Here is a 21,192-nt window from a genome sequence, read left to right on the forward strand (position 1 = left end):
CGGCGTGCCTGCCGTGCTTAGGGCGGCAAAATGCCTAGAGCTGCCCCTGCATGCAGCCTAACATGCTGCTTCCCTCCCCTGTGCCGTGTGTGTGTGTATGTGTGTGTGTGTGAGAGAGAGACCGACCCGCAGTGACGCCCCTCAGGAACGAGATGATGGCTTGAGGGGCACGGACCCAGTTCTGCTCCATTCATTAAAAAGAAAAAGCCAAGTGCCTTCTGTTTTCCATGACATTGTTTATTAGATTCCTGCAGCCCAGCTGGGCCTAGGCAAGGAGGTTGGTGTTTTTCCTTAAAGTGTCTCTGTGACATCATGTCAAAGTTAAGCTTGTAGTCAAAGGCATTAGAGGACATTAGAAGCAATGAGAGATGGCAGGAGCAGGTCGGTTACAGGGGGCTAGCAAGGCAGGATGCTCCATCCCTCCCACTGGTATAGTGGAGATGGGGGGGCGAGGATATTTTTGTGTGTATTCAAACCAAACAAATACAGGCACCATGCAACATGATCTGCAGCTGGGAATGGCTGGAGAGCAGGATTTGGATAGTTATTGCGGATTTCTCTGTGGGATGCTGCATGCTTCGGGGTGCAGCTGCCCATGGCCAGGAGCGATACAGATACTCGCCTGGCTCTCAGCTGCTCTATGCGCTCTCCCGAATCGCACCCGCTTGCTAAAGGAAACCACAGTTCATGGGGTGCGTCTGCTGGGACTGACCTCTCCTCTGGGGCCAGGTCTCCCCCCAGGTATGTCACAACTGTTTACACAGAGTTTCAATGTAATTAAAGTGTCTTGGAAGGGGCAGATTATCTGTCCTTCACTTGGGGCTGACTCAAAATCTCACTGGGTTATAGTCCACCCCAGGGAGCCTTCCCCTCTCAGCTCACGGACCCAGATCTCCTACTTCCTACAGTGACCCTGCCTTATAGCCGGAGTCAGTCCCTTCCAGTGGTGAGGCACCAGCTGGGCACCACTGACTCACCTGCTGCTTTTGGTCCTAAAAGTTTATTGGGCTCTTACTTCTTCGGCCCAGCAACACTGTCACTGACAGTTCCCCCCACTTCCCCGGCCTCTGTTCCAGACCCCACCGCCTGTCCCCGTGCGCACTGTGTGTAGGTACAGCCGCACATACACAGGGAGATGTGCGTACAGAAGATTCACACACACACACACACACACACACACACACACACACACACACACACACACACACACACACACACACACACACCTTTTCTTTACTTGATCACAGACTTTCCAGCACCTGAATATTCCTCTGCGGAGTGGTTCCTTTTTCCCAAGCAGTCAGCACAGCAACAGCCAATCCAGAAGTCTCCATGGTGAGGGGGTGACACATGCACCCTGATTTGCAGCTAGCGTCTCTCAGACCAAGAGACTAAAAGAAATGCCTTGGGAAGGCAGGCTGTGCCCTTGTCTAGGCCTGTTACTGTACAAAAACAAACAACGTGCGCGCGCGCACACACACACACACACACACAAAATTTACAGCCCATTTGTCACATGATGGAGCAGCTCTTGGCTCGGTCTTTCCTGATCTCTGTGTCATTCAACAAGTCCGTCCTGCTGGGCATCTGAGACGCCCGCTTCAGTCCCCGCTTGGAGTTGCTCCGCTTGAGATTCTTGTGCATCCTGTTGACGGAGGCCAGCGTGGTTACGTGGAAGACGTCCCGCACGCTGTTCTCGGAGACCTTGGAGGAGCATTCCACATAAGCCACTGCCCCCATCTGCCGTGCCAGCGTGAAGCCCTAGGAGTTGGGGAAGGGAGAGAAGTGTTTGCATGGCAGCCACTGGCAGCATCCAGTCACATGGCATCAGCCTGTGTGTGCTGGCAGCTGCGGGCAGGAAGTGCAGCTCAGTGAGGAGCTGCTCTCTCACAAGGCTAATTCGTCCCTCCTCTAAACAGTGAGAGCGCTGGGTGCAGACAAGCCACCTGAGCAGCCAGCACTGCAGGTGCCAATGGGATGGCAGTGCCAGGAATGCTGATGTCAGGTGCCGGTTCACTGAGATCCCAGCTGTGGGCAGAATCAGCCTGTGACAGGCAGGAGGGCCTGTTCTCAGCAGTCAGGACAGCAAGGCAGCCTTCCCCGCCAATCCCCCCAAACTCTCACTTGGTGTCTGAGGCGCAAGAGGGCTGGGTGCATATCCTCCCCTGAACTAGGCATTCAGTTACAGGTTCTTCACATTCCTGGCCTCCAGGCAGGCAGCATGGCCTGGGATTAAAGAATGTGTAATGACTTACTCAACCGCCATCCAGGCTTCGGCTAGCTCCACATGCCGGAGCTCTGCCATGCTGGACGCTCATGCCCAGGCAGGGCTCCAGGAGCTTGTGCGGCGCTGTGACATTTCCCGGACAGCCTCAACACGCAGTAGGGCTGGGACTACGTTACGCACAGAGAGGCCAGCAAGGGAGGAATGGGAGGGGGGCATTTCTGTGCTCCTGGAGGAAGCTGAGTCGCTCAGCCGTTGTGGGAAGACGAGGGACAGTAACTACCATGCTCACCATGGTTAGATAATCAAGATAAATGGCACCTTAAACGAGTCCAACTGTCTGTGGGCAGCGAGAGAACAGGCTGGGTTGGGTTTCATCACCACCCACTTCTAACTACAAGAACATTTACTCCCCAAAACAGCTTCTCTCTCCTCTCCATCCTTTGCTCCCAGCTTGCCCTGGTGCAAGGGCCCCAGAGTTATCAGGCACTGGCTGTCCAGCCAGCGTCCTATCTATTAGACTCTTCTCTTGTGATTGGCACTTTATTACCACGAATTATTTGAGATTGGGGTGCCACTGTGCTGGGTATACACTGTGAGACCCTCCCTGGCCTTCAAATAGACAAAGGCCGGATTATTGTCCCCCATTTTACAGGCAAGGAACTGAGGCCCAGAGTAGTACAGACTTTTCCAAGGTCACCCATTGAACCAAGAGCTCCCCAGGCCACTGCCTTAACCCCACACAGGTCCCATGGCAGGCGGAACCCCTCCCCTCCAGTTCTGGATAGTGGACCCTGAACCCCCACTGCCTAAAAGTGGGAATTTGCTCAACACTCAGCCAGAGACCTGCTCCTTAAATGACTGGAGCCCTGGCACCTAGAAGGGGCAGTGGGAGGACTTGAGACTATCACCATCACAGCTGGCAGGCCTGCACCGACACCCCTGTGGTGAACCCAGAGGGGAAATCATCCCCTTGCCCTAGTGAGCGACCTTGTGTCCTCAGCACAAGTTACCAGCATCATTTATCCCTGCCCTGCAAGCTGACACTGTGGCACCATAAACAGAGAACAGGTTTCAGCCCACAGCCCAACAGCTCTAAAGGGGAGGCCAGGAGGCTGCAGCCGGTGCAACGTGTCTCTCCCCCACTCCCCAGCAATGCTAAAGAGATGAGGCCAAGGACTGAGCTCAGGGGCAAAGTGCTGCTGTCTCAGGCCTTGGCTGCACACAGACAGGATGTTACGCGGTGCAAACTGCTGTGTGGATGTGCCGATTTCAGTTTAAAGCAGGTTAATTTCAGATCAGTTGGCATCAGTTAGGAATTGGTTTAAGACAAACTGAACTAAACTGCTCTTGCACCAAAACACAGCCCCATGCACCAATTTGCATCAATTTCGTTAAACAGATTGGAAAGGCTTCACCGGGCCTTGCACTGGCCCCCTGCACAAGGGTGAATTTTTCCTTTGGGGCTTTCACCCCCGTTCACTCCATTGAAATCTGGCAGGTAAAGATGGTGCAGCAATTCCCATGGGTCTCGCAGAATTGGCAGCACTTCCTTGGAGAGGTTATCGGATACTGGGCAGCATGCGCCAAAGCAGCAGAAGGCAGGACTGCGTCTGTCTGTGATCACAACTCCAGCATGCTCTGGGGGAACGTGTTCACACACCTGACAGCAAATGGCTCGTCCCATGACCTGCAGGGCACCCGACCTGAGGGCCAGTCCCACGGTAATTGGGCAGTGGCCTCCTTGGAGGGGTGGCCTAATGCAGCAGGACGGAACGAAGCCCAACCCTGGTGCTAGACGTACCCACAGATAGCAGCTTCCTCTGTCTTACTCACCGCTTGCTCCAAGAGGAGGTCTCTCATGATCAGATGTAGAGGGTGTTGCCAGTTTGCACAACAGCTTCCAACAGGCCATGATCTGCTCTGATAAGTGACATTCAGCGCTAAAGCTCTGCCCCCAACTAGTCACTAAATGCTGGCTTGTGGCTTTCACTCCACCAGGGCTGCAGCAGCTGCAGCCGGCCGAGCAAGTCACCCTTATCACCAAGCAGCAATAGGAGAGAGAACTGCAGCCTCATTTCCCAGCCTGGAGATAGAGCTTCCGGAAGCCCTCCCACCTTAGAGCAGCCCCCCTCCCCGCTGCCTTAATCACCCACTTTATAGGCGAGAGCAAGTGTCTTCATCACCTTCTAGGAAAGTAATTTTAGCTGTTAGGTGCTAACCAGAAACTGACGCCTGTGTGCAGAGTAACGGCTCCTGGGAGGCGCCCGCAACCTGAATATTCAGTGAGAGCGCTAAGAATATACCCAGCCTGCATTGAGGGCAGAGAGAAGAGTGTCTGTGAGCCAGGGCTGCCTACTCCATCGAGCCTGGGTCAAACCAGCTCTGGCGCAGGCAGAGAGAGTCATGCACAGACAGTCCCTGGCACAATGGACGGGAGCTGGGCTGCCTGCCCTGCACCAGCTGGCCTGCCTGTGGCTAGCAGGATGTAGGGCATTCCTCCCCCACCCCAAGTCCCCTGGAGAAGCACACCTGCTCGTGTGTGACGGGGATGAGGCGCTGCTTGGAGAGCTCCCGGAGGGTGTTCAGATCTGTCCGCATGTCCAGCTTGCAGCCAACCAGCACGATCTTCGCATTGGGGCAGAACTCCTGGGTCTCCCCTTGCCACTGCGGGAGAGAGCAAAGCGGGGGCAGGGTGAAATGGCAGCTCGCAGGGCTCTCACCAAGAGAGGCTAGGGCTCTCCCCCACCCCACCTTCCTCCGGGCAGCTGGACAGCCGCCCGGGAAACAGCAGGAGCCAGCAAGGGGCATTAGCAGACTCTTAGCCCTTCGGGCACAGCCCCTTCCGGCCACAGGGGGGCATAATGGGGGCACCTCAGGAAAGCAGGCAAGGGCAATCGTAATAGTGCTTTGTATCGGACACGGCTCCAGCTCCACTCCCTGACCAGAGCCAGGGAGAGAACCCAGGAGTCCTGGCTCCCAGGCTCCCGCAACCCCCCGGCTTTAACCCACTAGAGTCTACTTCTCTCTTAAAGCTGGGGGCAGAACCCAGGAGCCCTGGCTCCCCGTCCTTGCCCTCCCACATCCCCAGCATGGCTGCCTGGGCAGTGTATCCTAGGACCCCCCGCACGGTCAGCACAGAAAGGAGCTCTTTCCAGTCTGCGATCTCAGCCAGCGAAGACCAGTCCCACATTTTGTCCCCTTTTCAGTGACAAGAACCTCAAGGCCCCATCGCTGGAGCCGCGTTCCACAGGGACAGAGCGCTGCTTTCAGCAGGTTATCTGCAGCTGGCTGCCAGGGGGCTCCCCAGAGACCCCAGGCAGCTGCAGCTGACAGGCCCCATTGCCCCCCGCCCCCGGCCTTCAGTTAGCAGCAGCTGGACCCACCCCAGCTTCCCTCGGGGAAAAAAGAAAATTCTTCTCTCTGAACCGCCAGCTCCATCCTCACCCTTAGCTCCCTGGCTCGGCTCGATACCAGCCAGCCTGCAAATTACAAACCAGCACCAGACTCCCAGTGAGGGAGAGGCCTCAGCCTTCTCCAGGCTGCACGCTAGGGCCCTGAGCCATGCTGCCGCCACCCCTGCCCCACTGGACGGGGGGTTCAGAGACCCCACTCCTCAAGCCTCCAGGGTGGTCAGTGCCATCTGCCCAGCGCCCAAGTGAGAACAAGGCTCTGCAGTTGGGGCAGGTCCCTCTGCAGCTGGGAGGGAAGGGAAAGTATCCGTATGCCCAGGCCTGGTCCCCAGAGGGCCAGGGCTCAAAGCCAGCTGGAGAAGCCAGGCATGATGGAGAGTGCCCAGGTGGCGAACAGGTCACCTGGGCAAAGGGCTACCCAGGGCTGGTCTGAACACAGCCAGCCACGTGCCTCCTGGAGGACGGCATGCAGCCCTTGTGGGCCCTTCGCTCACCTCACCCTGACAGTGTTACCCAGCCAGCAAGGACCTGGCTCCAGCTCACAGGTGCTTGGAGGCAGCTTCTCCAGAACCCAGCACCCTCGCACGCAAACCTGGGTGCATTTCTCCCTCCCGCACTCTGACCCAGCTCCCTCAGGGGCCGCCAAGCCAGCCTGCCTGGCAGATCTCCCTGAAAGCCAAGCTTACAGCAACACGGAAACCAAAACAAGCAGACTGGCCCAATATGCCTTCACGATTTGTGTGGGCGCTTGGTTCAGAACAGGTGTCCCCAGCCCGATGCAGCTGATGGGTTTACCCTGCCAGGTGTGAAAGCAGAATGAATTATATTGTAAAAATAAGAATGGATTAAAGAAATGGTGTATGTACCTTTAAGCAGAAATAAGAAATGTTGAAATACAGGTGCCAGGAAAAGAAACATTAGGCATAAACAAGGGTGCTATTGGTGAAACATTAACAGAAGATCGGTAATAGTTAGTAAGGAAATAAGATATGCATGTTACGATATATTCTTCTGCCTTTCCCCCACAATCCCTCCTTTGGTCCAAGCCGCACCGGAGAGGACCAACAATTATGGGTCCCAATTTAACCATTCTTTATTTCTTTGTTCATACAGCCATATTCCCCAAAATCATCATAATTAGCACTCTGTTTTGGAAACAGTCCCACCCTGGGACAACAATTCTGGATGATAACGGAGATACTATGAAAGCAATAAAATCAACTAAGGTTCCAAACAGGATAGTTAAGGCTCCCGAAAACAACCAGTCTTTCACTATGCAGAGAAATTGAAACAGGTTATAGTCTAGCACTTCCAAAAGAACTCGGCCTCTTCCACTATGAGGAGATATGCGATTTGTTTTTCTATGAGTGGCTAGCCGCTAATTATTAGCCTTCATACTGTATTGTCAGGTAAATAACACACAACATTTCTTTCCCAGTGAGAGCACAGGTCCTCCTTTGGCCAGCACAGTCAATGCCCGTTGACATTTCTGGAGGCCACTGTGGAATCGCCCCCTGTTGTTTGGCCCCAGAAAGCTCTAAAATAATGGCAAATATAACCCGACGATAAGTTTAACTAGCTGCTTGTCACTTAGGAGCCTTTTTTTTTTTTTTTTTGCCTTGGGGTATAGTCCAAGTGGATACTGGAACTGCCATTAGCTCTTTCCAGGTGTCCATTACTTTCCATATTTGTGTTAAACGGACCCAGGTCCCTCCAGTGAGTTTGGGATTTGAGTGGGTAGCCAGGACAGGAACACCAAGTTTTGAAACCAGTTGCGGCTTGGGATGTGGGCTGCAGACCCAGCATTCTTAGAAATAAAAGGGTTGTTCTAGCTATCCATTACTTGTTTTGTGGATAAAAGTTGTCATTGTGGGAACGCCCAGACCTAGAACACCAGCAGTGAGGACCAGGCACCAAGAGCACATGTTGGAGGCAGGGCCTTCTGTGTTCTGACAACCTCAAACTGAGGGAACTGCAGTCCACAGTTTTTTTATGTCCAGCGGCGCTACCGGTCCACTACTGCTTCTTTTCTGGCGCCTTGCCTTTAGTAGTTCGGTCTGCTTCTGGCATACCCTTATAGAGCGTAGATTGTAAGGTATTGCCCAGCTTGTATTCTACGTCTTCTTCGGGGTCAAAAATTGACCTCTGTCGTGTCCCTGAGGTGATGACTTGTTGCCCAGGGCGAGGGTGTCCATTTTACCACTGTGAAGCATGCATCACCGTCGGCCTTGACTTCTTGGCTATAAACCCATGGCTCATCACCTTATCCTTTCCCTGGATGCATACATTCCTCATTCACACAAATAAGTTGAAAGAATACAAACAGCGTATTTTATATCAAAAAAAAACATTGCCAATTAAAACCTTGCTAAGGTTTTTATATTTAATAACCTAAGACAATTTACATTGAGACCCGAGCTCTTCAATGTTTTGCTAATTTATCTTAACAGATCAACAATAGAGAATCCTGTTTCTTACTAACTACATCTTAAATACAAAGAGCTTAAGAGAGGACTCATTGTACATGCATATGGAAAACAGAAATCCTATAGTCCGCAGAGGGTCATTTTTCCTTCTTGCTATTCACAAAGGTGGTTAGCAAGGATGAATCATCCATACTTATTCTTATGGGACATATAAAATGCGCTCTACATATCCCTTTTGACACTAAGATTATTAATCGCCAGTGTCACTTCTTATTTAGTCCACGTAATAGAAATACTGGGAGTGATTTGGCTGTGGCTCTAGCTTTGCATACATTGTTTTATCTACCACACATTGTTAAACATTTAAATTAAAACATCATACAATTTAAAACCAAAACTGTTTAGGGGAGTAACCATTAGTATGCCAGTATAGTTGGTGGGAGACCATCAGAAAATGTTAGTTATCCATGGTAAGCTGTTGATGGTTTTTTCTGCAGTGGCAAATTTTCTTACAATGTCCCCATTTGGGTGGTAATAATATGAATGGTCCAGGGTTTTTGTTTTTTGTGTTTTTTTTAGGAAAGCGAGTTATCTTTTTTCCCTTTTAACAGATGATTGGTTACTGTTTGCATTCAGTGCCAGATTGATAGAGACTCAGCTAAATCAGTGCTTACAGTAAACCTGAGAAGCATCATTACCATATTGACTGTAAGGGATTTTTCCAAAAATCATACACACTAATAAGTTGTTTACGCGGTTCCTTACTAAACATTACATTTTATTTATGTTTATATTAACCAATAGCATTTAGCATCAAATTTAATGAAAAGGTATCTTGTTATACCGTCTTTTTTTAGTAGGCAATCCTGGTTTGCCTGACCAGTTGTTTCTTTTATTTGCAGCTTTTCTTTTGTGCTCTGGCAGTTCCACCTTTTCTTTATCAGTTAGGTCATTTGCATCAACAACAGGCTTGGCTTTGGATTCAAAGCCCATCAGCAGAGCTCAGAGACTCTGTGGTAAACAACGGATCTGAAAAGAAAACACAGCCTATTGTGGGCTTCTTTTGGAGTCTAATAGGATTTTTAATTCAGCCAGCACGTTTCATTTGTCTTTTTAAACCCTTTTACAAATATCACTGCACATGTCCTAGGGATGCACATTTTTTTTTTCTATGCTATAACTTTTCAAAACATTAGCCATATTAATTTTACATAAGGTGTTAACTGTTTTTTGTTTTGTTCGTACAGAGTTTTTTCAATACCTTTAACACAGAGCTATTTTTAAGGCTCAGTGTTTTTAACATTGCTTCTTTTTGTTTTGTGCATCCTACCTCTGCTGTGCTTCAGAGGGTTTAACTGTTAATTTCTTTTTATTTTACTACAGCTCTTATCTGCTATTTTAAAAAAAAACCAATCAAACAAAACAAAGACTTCAGAATCTTCCCTGTTTTTCCTGAATTGACTGCCTTATTGCAGCCTGACTTGGTTTAATATTAAAAACATTTTAAATGTTTAAAGAATCAAGTTTACCCCTTAAGGGCTAAATGCTAAATACCCAAAGCCAAACAGCACTAATTACCTGGGTCTTGCAAAAAGGTCTTGTCAGTTTTGCACCTTTGAATTAGAGTCAAATGAATTTTAGTGGCATTAAAGACAAACAACAAAACCCAAATTTATCTCACACCTAGAAAACAGGAGTTTTACAAACCAGATGTGTTTGTTTAGATTCTTAGAATGTTACGTAATTTTTCACCGACAAAATAGAAATTACATAACACATTTTCTTTTCCTTAACATTCTTTACACTGCTTTGTTTTTTATATGCTGTTTATTATATTGATTTATTTACAGGCAGTCTTTCTTGGAAAAGGGCCCATTTCCTTTAGAATGGCTGCAAAGAAACCAAGAAATTTCTCTCTTTAACATGGCTTTTTTAACAGTTTCCACAAAGTTTAACTGCTTACTTCTTCTTCACCTCTGTAGAGTAACTTTCACACTCTTTCCTTAAAGCACTGTTTATGTTCCAAAAATACACCTTTATCACCTCAGATTTCCCACCATTTGAAGTATAGTTCCAGGGGTCATGCCTGCCACTCACTGCTTTTTCTTACTCCTGACCACTATTCCCTTTCACCTGTTTTCTCAATTTTTCTGTTGCTGTCTGGGCCCGATCCTGCTTTTTTTAATGAACCATTTTGTGAGTGCTATTGTGGTCACTTCACAATGTTGAAAGAAATTTCAAGGAAAGGGACCAAGGGGGCTAGTTGAGGGCCCTCCCTCCTTGCTGAATTTGTAGTGGAACGCTAAAGAATCAGTTTTTGAGGCAGAACAACAAGGAAACAGAACAAGGGGATTTTGTTCCTTTTTAACATGAGAATGGGAGTTATTGAAGGGGGTTGGATCAATCTGGGGTTTGGGAGAACGGAGGTAAAGGGGAGCGCTCAGTCTGGTGGTGGGAAGAGGGCTTTAATAAAGCTTTTAACTTATTATTTGAATAACTGAGAGAGGCAAGTTTTGATTTTGTTCCACCTACGTTTGCCCTTCCCACCACTGCATGAAAAACGTTAAACCTCTCCTTTAGCCAATTTAGTTTTTAGGTTGGCAGAGTTTTTCCTTTAAGACATCCACTCGGGTCTTTGTTCAAGATTTTTTAACAGTGGCCACTGGAGTTTTGGGATCCCCCTGAGATTAGTCTAGACCATTTTTTCAGGAATTTACGGAGTCGGACCCTTTTTACAGGAGTCCGGAACCCATCCAAATACATAAATAAGCCGGCGTTTATTTAGGGAATTGTCCCAACTTAGACATCTGGTTACCCTACAGGAGACTTCGCACACCAGTCACACAAGAAGGAAATTTGCCCAGTGCAACACCACAAAAGGAGCCCACAGGCTACTGCCTCAATGCGCCCTGCTTTTACACCAGGGGTTTTACCCAAAGTGCGGTGCGGCTGCGATTGTGCAGATTCCACTCACTCAGACCCGGGGACAGGAAACCCCTTGGTCGGCCCGATCCCCAGATAAGAACGGCACCCAGACTCAAACACTCCCACAAGAGGACGGATTAGACACAGAGACAGGACAGTCCTCAGTCCGGACAAAAACAAGAAATAATTACCGTGACCAGATTCCTGACTGTCAGATCCCGGTGGACCCTAACCAAAACGAGTGGTTGAACAAAGGTTCGATGGCGTAGACCTCACTGTGGCTGGTGCACCTTTCTGCCCTAGTGGAGACCACTCGGGCAAATGCCCAGGTGCCGGCTGCCACGGTCATCCTACAAAAACAGTCAGGAATCCACACAGCCCCAGTGAAAAGACGGTTGCCATCTCGGTGGGACCTTCCAAATGTCAAAGTTAACAGGACTCCACAGTTTGTCAGACCCACTCTGTTTATTAGCACAGCCGCTGCTGCAAAACACCCAGATAACGTGAGCACCATACCAAGGGCACAAACATCTATTATTATACAGAATATAAAGGAGGGGAAGCAACTTAGCAAGATACAAAGAAGAGCAGGAATCTGATAAGTTGACCTGGGCTAGCCATGCATTATCTTATTCCTTACTAACTATTACCGATCTTCTGTAAGTTTCACCAATAGCACCCTTGTTTTATGCCAATGTTCTTTTCCTGGCACACTGTATTTCAACATTCTTATTCTGCTTAAAGGTACATACACCATTTCTTAATCCATTCTTATTTTTTACAATTAAATTCATTCTGCTTTCCACACCTGGCAGGGTAACCCATCAGCTGCATCGGGCTGGGGACACCTGTTCTGAACCAAGCGCCCACACAATCGTTAAGGCAATTGGGCCAGTCTGCTTGTTTTGGTTCCGTGTTGCTGTAAGCTTGGCTTTCCAGGGAGATCTGCCAGGCAGGCTGGCTTGGCGGCCCCTGAGGGAGCTGGGGTCAGAGTGCGGGAGGGAGAAATGCACCCAGGTTTGCGTGCGAGGGTGCTGGGTTTCTGAGAAAGCTGCCTCCAAGCACCTGTGAGCTGGAGCCAGGTCCCTTGCTGCTGGGTAACACTGTCAGGGTGAAGGTGAGCGAAAGGGGCCCACAAGGGCTGCATGCCGTCCTCCAGAGAGGCACGTGTGGCTGTTGTCAGACCAGCCCTGGGTAGCCCTTTGCCCAGGTGCCTGTTCGCCACCTGGGGCACTCTCCATCAGCCTGGCTTCCCAGCTGGCTTTTAGCCCTGGCCCTCTGGGACCAGGCCTGGGCATACGGATACTTCCTTCCTCCCAGCTGCAGAGGGACCTGCCCCAACTGCAGAGCCTTGTTCTCACTTGGGCGCTGGGCAGATGGGCACTGACCACCCTGGAGGCTTGAGGAGTGGGGTTCTCTGAACCCCGTCCCAGTGGGGCAGGGGTGGCGAGCAAATGGCTCAGGGCCCTAGCGTGCAGCCTGGAGAAGGCGAGGCCTCTCCCTCACTGGGCAGTCTGGTGCTGGTTGTAATTTGCAGGCTGGCTGGTATCGAGCCGAGCCAGGGAGCTAAGGGTGAGGATGGAGCTGGCGGTTCAGAGAGAAGAATTTTCTTTTTCCCCGAGGGAAGCTGGGGTGCGTCCAGCTTGCTGCTAACTGAAGCGGGGGGGGCAATGGGGCCGTCAGCTGCAGGCTGCCTGGGGTCTCTGGGAGCCCCCTGGCAGCCAGCTGCAGATAACCTGCTGAAAGCAGCGCTCTGTCCCTGTGGAACGCGGCTCCAGCCGATGGGGCCCCTTGAGGTTTCTTGTCCACTGAAAGAGGGCAAAATGTGGGACGGGGTCTTGCTGGCGTGAGATCGCAGACTGGAAAAAGAGCTCCTTTCTGTGCGACCGTGCGGGGGTCCAGGAATACACTGCCCAGGCAGCCTGGCTGGGATGTGGGAGGGGCAAGGACGCGGGAGCCAGGCCTCCTGGGTTCTGCCCCCAGCTTTTAACGAGAGAAGTAGACTCTAGTGGGGGTTAAAGCCGGGGGTTGCGGGCAGCTGGGAGCCAGGACTTCCTGGGTTCTCTCCCTGGCTCTGGTCAGGGAGTGGAGCTGGAGCCGTGTCCGATACAAAGCACTATTACGATTGCCTTGCCTGCTTTCCTGAGGTGCCCCCATTATGCCCCTGGGGCCGGAAGGGGTTGTGGCCCGAAGGCTAAGAGTCTGCTTAATGCCCCCTTGCTGGCTCCTGCTGTTTCCCGGGCGGCTGTCCAGCTGCCCGGAGGAAGGTGGGGTGGGGGAAGCCTAGCCCTCTTGGTGAGAGCCCTGCGAGCTGCCATTTTCACCCTGCCCCGCTTTGCTCTCTCCGCAGTGGCAAGAGGAGACCAGGAGTTCTGCCCCAAATGCGAAGATCGTGCTGGTTGGCTGCTAAGCTGGACCATGCGGAACAGATTTGAACACCCTCCGGGAGCTCTCCAAGCAGGCCTCATCCCCGTCACACACGAGCAGGTGTGCTTCTCCAGGGGGACTTGGGGGGGAGGAAATGCCCTACATCCTGCTACCAGCAGGCAGCTGGTTGCAGGGCAGGCAGCCAGCTCCCGTCCATTGTGCCAGGGACTGTCTGTGCATGGACTCTCTCTGCCTGCCCGCCAGAGCTGGTTTGCCAGGCTCGATGGAGTAGCAGCCCTGGCTCCAGACACTTCTCTCTGCCCTCAATGCAGGCAGGGTATATTCTTAGCGCTCTCACTGATATCAGTTGCGGGGCGCCTCCCAGGAGCCGTACTCTGCACACAGGCGTCAGTTTCTGGTAGACCTTAAAAAGCTTTAAACTTTCCTAGAACGGTGATGAAGACACTTGCTCGCCTTTTAAAGGGGTGATTAAGGCAGCGGGAGGGGGGCTGCTCTAAGGTGGGAGGGCTTCCGGAAGCCTCTATTCCAGGCTGGAAATGAGAGCTGCAGTTCTCTTCCTCCTATTGCGTGCTTGGTGATAAGGGGACTTGCTCGGCCGGCTGCCAGCTGCGCAGCCCTGGTGAGTGAAAACCACAAGCCAGCATTTGTGACTAGTTGGGGGCAGACTTTAGCGCTGAATGTCACTTAAGTAGCAGATCATGGCCTGTTGGAAGCTGTTGTGCAAACTGGGCAAACACCTCCTACATCTGATCATGAGAGACCTCCCTCTTGGAGCAAGCGGTGAGTAGACAGAGGAAGCTGCTATCTGTGGGTACGTCTAGCACCAGGGTTGGGCTTCGTTCCGCCTGCTTGCCATTAGCCCCCCTCCAAGGAGGGCCACTGCCCAATTACCGTGGGGACTGGCCTCAGGTCGGGTGCCCTGCAGGTCATGGGACCGAGCCATTTGCTGTCAGGTGTGTGACAGCGTTCTCCCAGAGCAATGCCCTGGAGTTGTGATCACGACCAGAACGCCAGTCCTGCCTTCTGCTCTTTGGCGCATGCTGCCCCAGTTATCCTCGAATAACCTTCCCAAGGAAAGTCAGCGCTAAAGCCTGCCCCAATAGTCACTAAATGCTGGCTTGTGCTTTCACTCCACCAGGGCTGCAGCAGCTTGCAGCCGCCGAGCAAGTCACCCTTATCTACCATACAGTCAATAGGTGAGAGAACTGCAGCCTATTCCCAGCCTGGAGACTTTGAGCTTCCGGAAGCCCTCCTCGACCTCTAGATAGCAGCCCCCCCTCCCCGCTGCCTTAATCACCACTTTACGGCGAGCAAGTGTCTCATCACCTTCTAGGAAAGTAATTTTAGCTGTTAGGTGCTAACCAGAACTGACGGCTGTGTGCGAGTGATAACGGCTCCTGGGGCGCCCGCATACTCTGAAGTATTCATGAGACGCTAAAGATATACCCAGCCGCATTGAGGCAGAGCTAGAAGGTTGTCGCTGAGCCAGGGCTGCCGTACTCACGAGCCTGGGTCAATACAGAGCTTCTTGGCGCAGGCAGAGCTGAGATCATTGCCAGGACAGTCCTGGCACAATTGACGGAGCTGGGGTCTTCTGCCCGCACCAGCTGGCCTGCCTGTGGCTAGCGGATGTAGGGCTTCCTCCCCCACCCAATCCCCGGGAGAAGCACACGCTGTCGTGTGTGACGGGGATGAGCGCTGCTTAGGAGAAGCTCTCCGGTATGTTCAGAATCTGCGCATGGTCCAGGCTGCAGCCAACCATGCACGATTTGCATTGGGCAAATCTCTGGGTTTCCCCTTTGCCCTGCGGGATGTAGAGCAGAGCAGGACCGGCAGAGGTGAATGGCTGCAGGGCTCTCACCAAGAGAAGGCTAGGGGCTCTCCCCCACCCACCTTCCTGCCGGCGCTGGACACCGCTCCGGGAACAGCAGAGCCAGCAAGGGTATTAGCAGACTTCTTAGCCTTCGGGCACAGCCCCTTTCCGGCCACAGGTGGGCATAATGGAGGGCAGCCTCGGAGGAAGCAGGCAAGGGCGATCTTGATAGTTTGTATCGGAGCACGGCCCCAGCTCCACTCCCTGACCAGCAGGGAAGAAACTCCAGGAGTTGGCTCCCAGGCTCCGCAGACCCCCCGGCTTGACCCACTAGAGTTACTTCTCTCTTAAAGTGGGGGGCAGAGACGGCCAGGAGAGCCCTGGCTCCCCGTCTGCTCCCACATTCGCCCATGCGATGGGCTGCCTGGGAGTTGTATCTCCGGACCCCGCGAGGGTCAGCACCAGAAGGGCTCTTCAGGTCTGCGATCTCGAGCGCTAGCGAAGACCATCCACATTTTTGTCCCCTTTCGTGACAAGAACCTCAAGTGAGTGCCATCGCTTTGCCGCGGTTCCCACGGGAGGCAGAGCGCGCTGTTCAGCAGGGTATCTGCGGCTGGGCTGCGCAGGGGGGGGCTCCCAGAGAGCGCCCAGGCAGCTGCAGCTGACAGGCCCATTGCCGCCCGCTTCAGTTTGAGGCAGCAGCTGGACGCCACGCCCTTCCCTCGGGGAAAGAAAATCTTCTCTTGGAAGCCGCGCAGCTCCATCTGCACCTTAGCTCCCTGGCTGCGGACTCATACAGCCAGCCTGCAATATTTGACAACCAGCACCGACTCCCTACAGTGAGGAGAGGCGCTCAGCCTTCGTCCAGGCTGCACAGCTAGGGCCCTGATGCCATGCGTGCCGCCACCCCCTGCCCCACATGGACGGGGGGTTCAGAGACCCACTCCTCAAGCCTCCAGCGGTTGTCATGCCATCTGGCCAGCGCCCAAGTGGAACAAGCTCTGCAGTTGCGCGGCAGTCCCTTCTGCATGGGGGGAAGGGAAGAGTATGCGTTATGCCAGGCCTGGTCCCCAGTAGGCGCAGGGCTCAAGCCAGCTGAAGAGAAGGCCAGGCATGATGGAGTGTGCCAGGTTGGCGAAGCAGGTTCCGTCTGGCAAAGGGCTACCCAGGGCTGTCTGAACACAGCCAGCCACGTGCTCCTGGAGCGACTGGGCATGCAGCCTTTGGGCGCCTTCGCTCACCTCACCTACAGTGTAACCCATCAGCACAGGACCTGGCTCCAGCTCAAGGTGCTTGGAGCAGCTTCTCCACGAACCAGCAGCCTCGCACGCATAACCTGGGTGATTCTCCCTCCCGCACTCTGACCAGCTCCCTCAGGGGCCGCGCAAGCCAGGCTTCGCCTGGCAGATCTCCCGGCAAGCCTCAGCTGTACAGCAACACGGAAACCGAAACAAGGATGGTCCCAATATGCCTTACGATTTTGTGGTAGATAGGCGGCTTGGTTCAGACAGGTGTCCCCAGCCGCATGCAGGCTGATGAGGGATTTTACCCTTGCAGGTTGTGAAAGCCAGAGATGAATTTATGTGTAAAAATAAGAATTGATTAAAAGAAATGGTTGTATGTACTTTAAGCAGAAAATAAGAAAGTTGAAATACAAGTGCCAGGAAGAGAAAATTAGGCATAAACAAGGGTGCTATTGAGTGTGAACAATTACGAGAAGATCGGAGTAAATAGTTTAGTAGGAAATAAGATATGCATGGCACGCCAAGGTATCTATCAGATTCTGCTTCTTTTGGTTTATCTTGCTATGCTCCCTGCCTTTATTGTATAAATAAAAGATAGTGTTTGGCTTGTTATGGTGCTCACACGTTATTGGTTGTATTAGCAGTAGCGCTTGTGCTAATAAACAGAATGGTCTGACAAACTGTGAGTCTCTGAGGTCTAACTTTGACAATTTGGAGTTCCCACCGATGAGAGGCAACGTTTCTCACTGCGGCTTGTGATTCCTGACTGTTTTTGTAGGATGACGTGGCAGCCGCCACTGGGCATTTGGCCGATGTGGTCCGTCCACTGTAGGGCAGAACGGTGCACAGCCACAGTGGAGGTCTACGCCATCGAACCTGTGGTTCACACATCTGTTTGTAGGGATCCCGGGATCTTGAAGTCAGGTGAATCTGGGTCAGGTAGAATTTCTGTGGTTTTTTTCCCGGACCTGAGGACGTCTGTCGCTCTGTGTCTAATCCGTCCTCTTGTGGAGTGTAGTTCTGGGTGCCGTCTCTTATCGTGGGGATCGGCTCGACCAAGTGGTTCCTGTCCCGCGATTTCTGAGTGAGTGGAATCTGCACTAATCGCAGCCGCACCGCACTTTGGGTAAACCCTGGTTAAAAAGCAAGGGCGATTGAGGGCGAGCTCTGTCGCTCCTTTCTGTGTGTTGCACTGGCGCAGATGGTTCCTTCTTGTGTGACTGGGTGTCGAAGTCTCTCTGATGGGTAACAGATGTCTAAGTTGGGACAATTCTCCTAACTAAACGCGCTCTATTTTTGTTATTTAGGATGGTCCGGACCTCCTGTAAAAAGGTCCAGGATCCCTAATTTCTGAAAAAATTGGTCTAGACTTAACTCAGGGATCCCAACTCAGTTGGCCACTGTTAAAATCTTGGAACTAAAGATCCGAGTGGATGTCTTATAAGGACAAACTCTGCCAACCTAAAACTTAAATGGCTAAAAGAGGTTAACTGTTTTCATGCAGTGTGTGGGAAGAGGCAAACCGTAGGGGCAAAATCAAACTGGCCTCTCTCATTATTCCAAATAATAAGTTAAAAAGCTTTATTAGATAAGCCTTCCTTCTCCCACCACAGATAGAAGCTGACGTCCCCTTACTCCGTTTCTCCAAAAACCCCAGATTGGGGAGTCCAACCCCTTACATATCCATTCATTGTAAAGACAATAATCCTTGTTCTGTTCTCTTTGTTTCTTGCCTCAAAAACTGATTCTTTAGGCGTTCCACTACAAATTTCAGCAGGAGGGGAGGCTCCTCAACTAAGCCCCCCTTCCTGGTCCTTTTCCTTTGAACAGTTACTTTTCAACTGGAAGTGACGCCAATAAGCACTCACAAATGGTCATCATTAAAAAAAGCCAGCTATCGGTGCCCTAGACAGCAACAGATTAAATTGAGACACAAGTTGAAAGGGAATAGTGTGTCGGAGAGAAAGAGCGTTGAGTGAGACATGAACCCTTGGAACTGTGTACTTCAAATGGGAATCTGAGGTGATAAAGGTGGTCATTTGGAATAAACAAGTGCTTATAGGAAGTGAGTGTGAATAAGTTAACTCTAAGCAGGCTGAAGAGAAGTAAGGCAGTTAAACTTGTGGAAACTGTGTAAAGACCATGTAAGATGAGAATTCTTTGGTTTCTTGTGCAGCCATTCTAAAGTGGAAATGGCGCCGTTTTCAGAAGACTGCCTGTAATAATCCAAAATTATATATACGATATATAAAAACAAGCAGTGTGTAGAAGAATGTTAAGAAAAAAAATGTTGTATGTATCAATTTGTCTTGGAAAATACGTAACATTCTAAGAATCTAACCAAACATTGGTTTGATAAACTCCTTTTTCTAGGTCGTCGAGATAATTGGTTTTGTTTTTGTTTTTAATGCCACTAAAAATTCATTTGACTCTAATTCAAAGGTGCAACTGACAGACCTTTTTGCAAGACCCAGGTAATTAGTGCTGTTTGGCTTTGATTTAGCATTTAGCCCTTAAGGGGTAACTGATTCTTTACAACATTTAAAATGTTTTTAAATATAAACCAATCATGGCTGCAATAAGGCAGTCAAAATAGGAAAATAGGGAAGATTCTGAAGTCTTGTGTTTGTTGATTGGTTTTTTTTTTTTGTAAAAATAGCAGATAAGATGCTGTAGAAAGAATAAGAATTAACAGTTGACCCTCTAGCAACAGCAGAGTAGGATGCACAAACAAAAGAAGCAATGTTAAAACACTGAGCCTTAAAAATAGCTCTGTTAAGGTATATGAAAACTCTGTACGAACAAAACAAACAAACAGTTACACCTTATGTAAAATTAATATGGCTAATGTTTTTGAAAAGTTATAGCATAGAAAAAAAATGTGCATTTTCCCTCTAGGAATGTGCAGTGTATATTGTAAAAGGGTTTAAAAAAAATGCAAATGAAACGTTTGCGCTGAATTAAAAATCCTATTAGGACTCCAAAAGAGCCACAATAGCTTGTGTTTTCTTTTTCAGATCCGTGTGTTCACAGAGTCTCTAGCTTGCTGATGGCTTGAATCCAAAACCCAAGGCCTGTTGTTGATGCAAATTTAGCTAATGATAAAGAAAGGTAGAACTGCCAGCACAAAAGAAGCTGCAAATAAAGAATACCTGGTCAGCAAAAGATTGCCTACATAAAAGGACGTGTATAACAAGATACCTTTTCATAAATTTGATGCTAATGCTATTGTTAATATTAACATTAAAATTAAATGTAAGTTTGGTGTAGGTACCGCGTAAAATATAGTGTGTATGATTTTTGGAAAATCCTTTACAGTCATATGGTAATGATGCTTCTCAGCTTACTGTAAGCACTGATTAGCTGATAGTCTCTATCAATCTGGACTGAATGGCAAACAGTACCAATCATCTGTTAAAAGGGAAAAAAAATGTAACATCGTTCCTTATAACACAAAAACAAAACTGGAACCATCATATTATACACCCAAATGGGACATGTTAAGAATTGCCACTGCAGAAAACCATAACAGCTTACATTTGGATAAACTAACATTTTCTGGGCTGGTCTCCCACAACTACTGGCATTACTATATGTTACTACCCCTAACCAGTTTTGTGGTTCTTAAATTGTACGTGTGTTTATTTAAATGTTTAAAATGTGCTGGTAGGATAAAACAAATGTAGCGCAATAGCTAGAGCCACAGGCCAAATCACCTCCAGTTTATTTTATTACGTGGACTAAATAAAGAAGTGACACTGGCGATTAATAATCTATGTCAAAAGGGATATGTAGGAGCAGCATTTTATAATGTCCCAATAAGAATTATGTATGATTGATTTTCATTCCTGCTACACACCTTTTTTGAATGCAGAGGAAATGACCTCTGGGACTTATAGGATTCTGTTTCCCATATGCATTACAAGTGAGTCCTCTCTTAACTCTTTGTTTTAAGATTTAGTGTAAGAGACAGGATTCTCTATTGTGTCTGTTAAGTAAATTAGCAAAACAATGAAGGCCTGGTTCAATGTAAATGTCTTAGTTATTAAATTATAAAAATTAGCAAGGTTTAATTTGCAATGTTTTTTGTTTGATAATAATAACAGCTGTTTGTATTCAATCTATTTGGTGAATGAGGAATGTATGCATCAGGAAAAGATAAGGTGGAAGGCCATTGTTATAGCCAGGTCAAGGGCGTGATGCATGCTTCACAGTGTAAGAATGACACCCTCCCTGGAACCAGCACCACCTCAGGACCACGCAGAGTCAATTTTTGACCCAGAAGAAACGTAGAGGAACAGCTCGCAATACCTTACAATCTACGTCTCTTATAAGGGTTGCCAGAAGCAGACGACTACATAAACAAGGCCCAAGAAGAAGCAGTAGTGAGCCTAGGCCTGCTGGACATAAAAACTGTGACTGCAGTTCCTCAGTTGAGGTTGTCAGAACAGAAGCCCTGCCTCAACATGTGCTCTGGTGGTGCCTGTTCCTCAGGCATGTCTGTTAGGGTCTGGGAGGTCCACAATGACAATTCTTTTTCCACAACAAGTGTGGATAGCTCAACCCTTATTATTTCTAAATGCTGGGTCTGCAGCCACATCCCAGCCCACTACTCACTGGTGTTCCTGTCCTGGCTACCCCACTCAATTCCCCAGACTCACTGAGAGACCGTGTCCGTTTAACACAGATATGGAACAGTAATGACACCTGGGAAGAGCTATTGCAGTTCCATATCCCACTTGGTGAGCTCACACCAGGC

The 21,192-nt window shown here is 49.8% G+C and overlaps 1 protein-coding gene across 1 annotated transcript in view; it reads right to left on the reverse strand.

Annotated features, from left to right (window-relative positions):
* Positions 1 to 216: 216 nt before the first annotated feature.
* RND2 (Rho family GTPase 2) overlaps positions 217 to 21,192 on the reverse strand; it is a 47,925-nt gene continuing 26,949 nt past the window's right edge. Inside the window, exons 4-5 of the mRNA XM_032772716.2 lie at positions 4,757 to 4,891; positions 217 to 1,761 (exon numbers count right to left, since the gene is read on the reverse strand). Of these exons, the coding sequence (XP_032628607.1) occupies positions 1,513 to 1,761; positions 4,757 to 4,891 (384 nt within the window). The 3' untranslated portion in view covers positions 217 to 1,512. The remainder of the gene's footprint in view (positions 1,762 to 4,756; positions 4,892 to 21,192) is intronic.

The sequence above is a fragment of the Chelonoidis abingdonii genome, chromosome 21 (genome assembly GCF_003597395.2).
Source record: "Chelonoidis abingdonii isolate Lonesome George chromosome 21, CheloAbing_2.0, whole genome shotgun sequence".
Lineage (NCBI taxonomy): Eukaryota > Metazoa > Chordata > Testudines > Testudinidae > Chelonoidis > Chelonoidis abingdonii.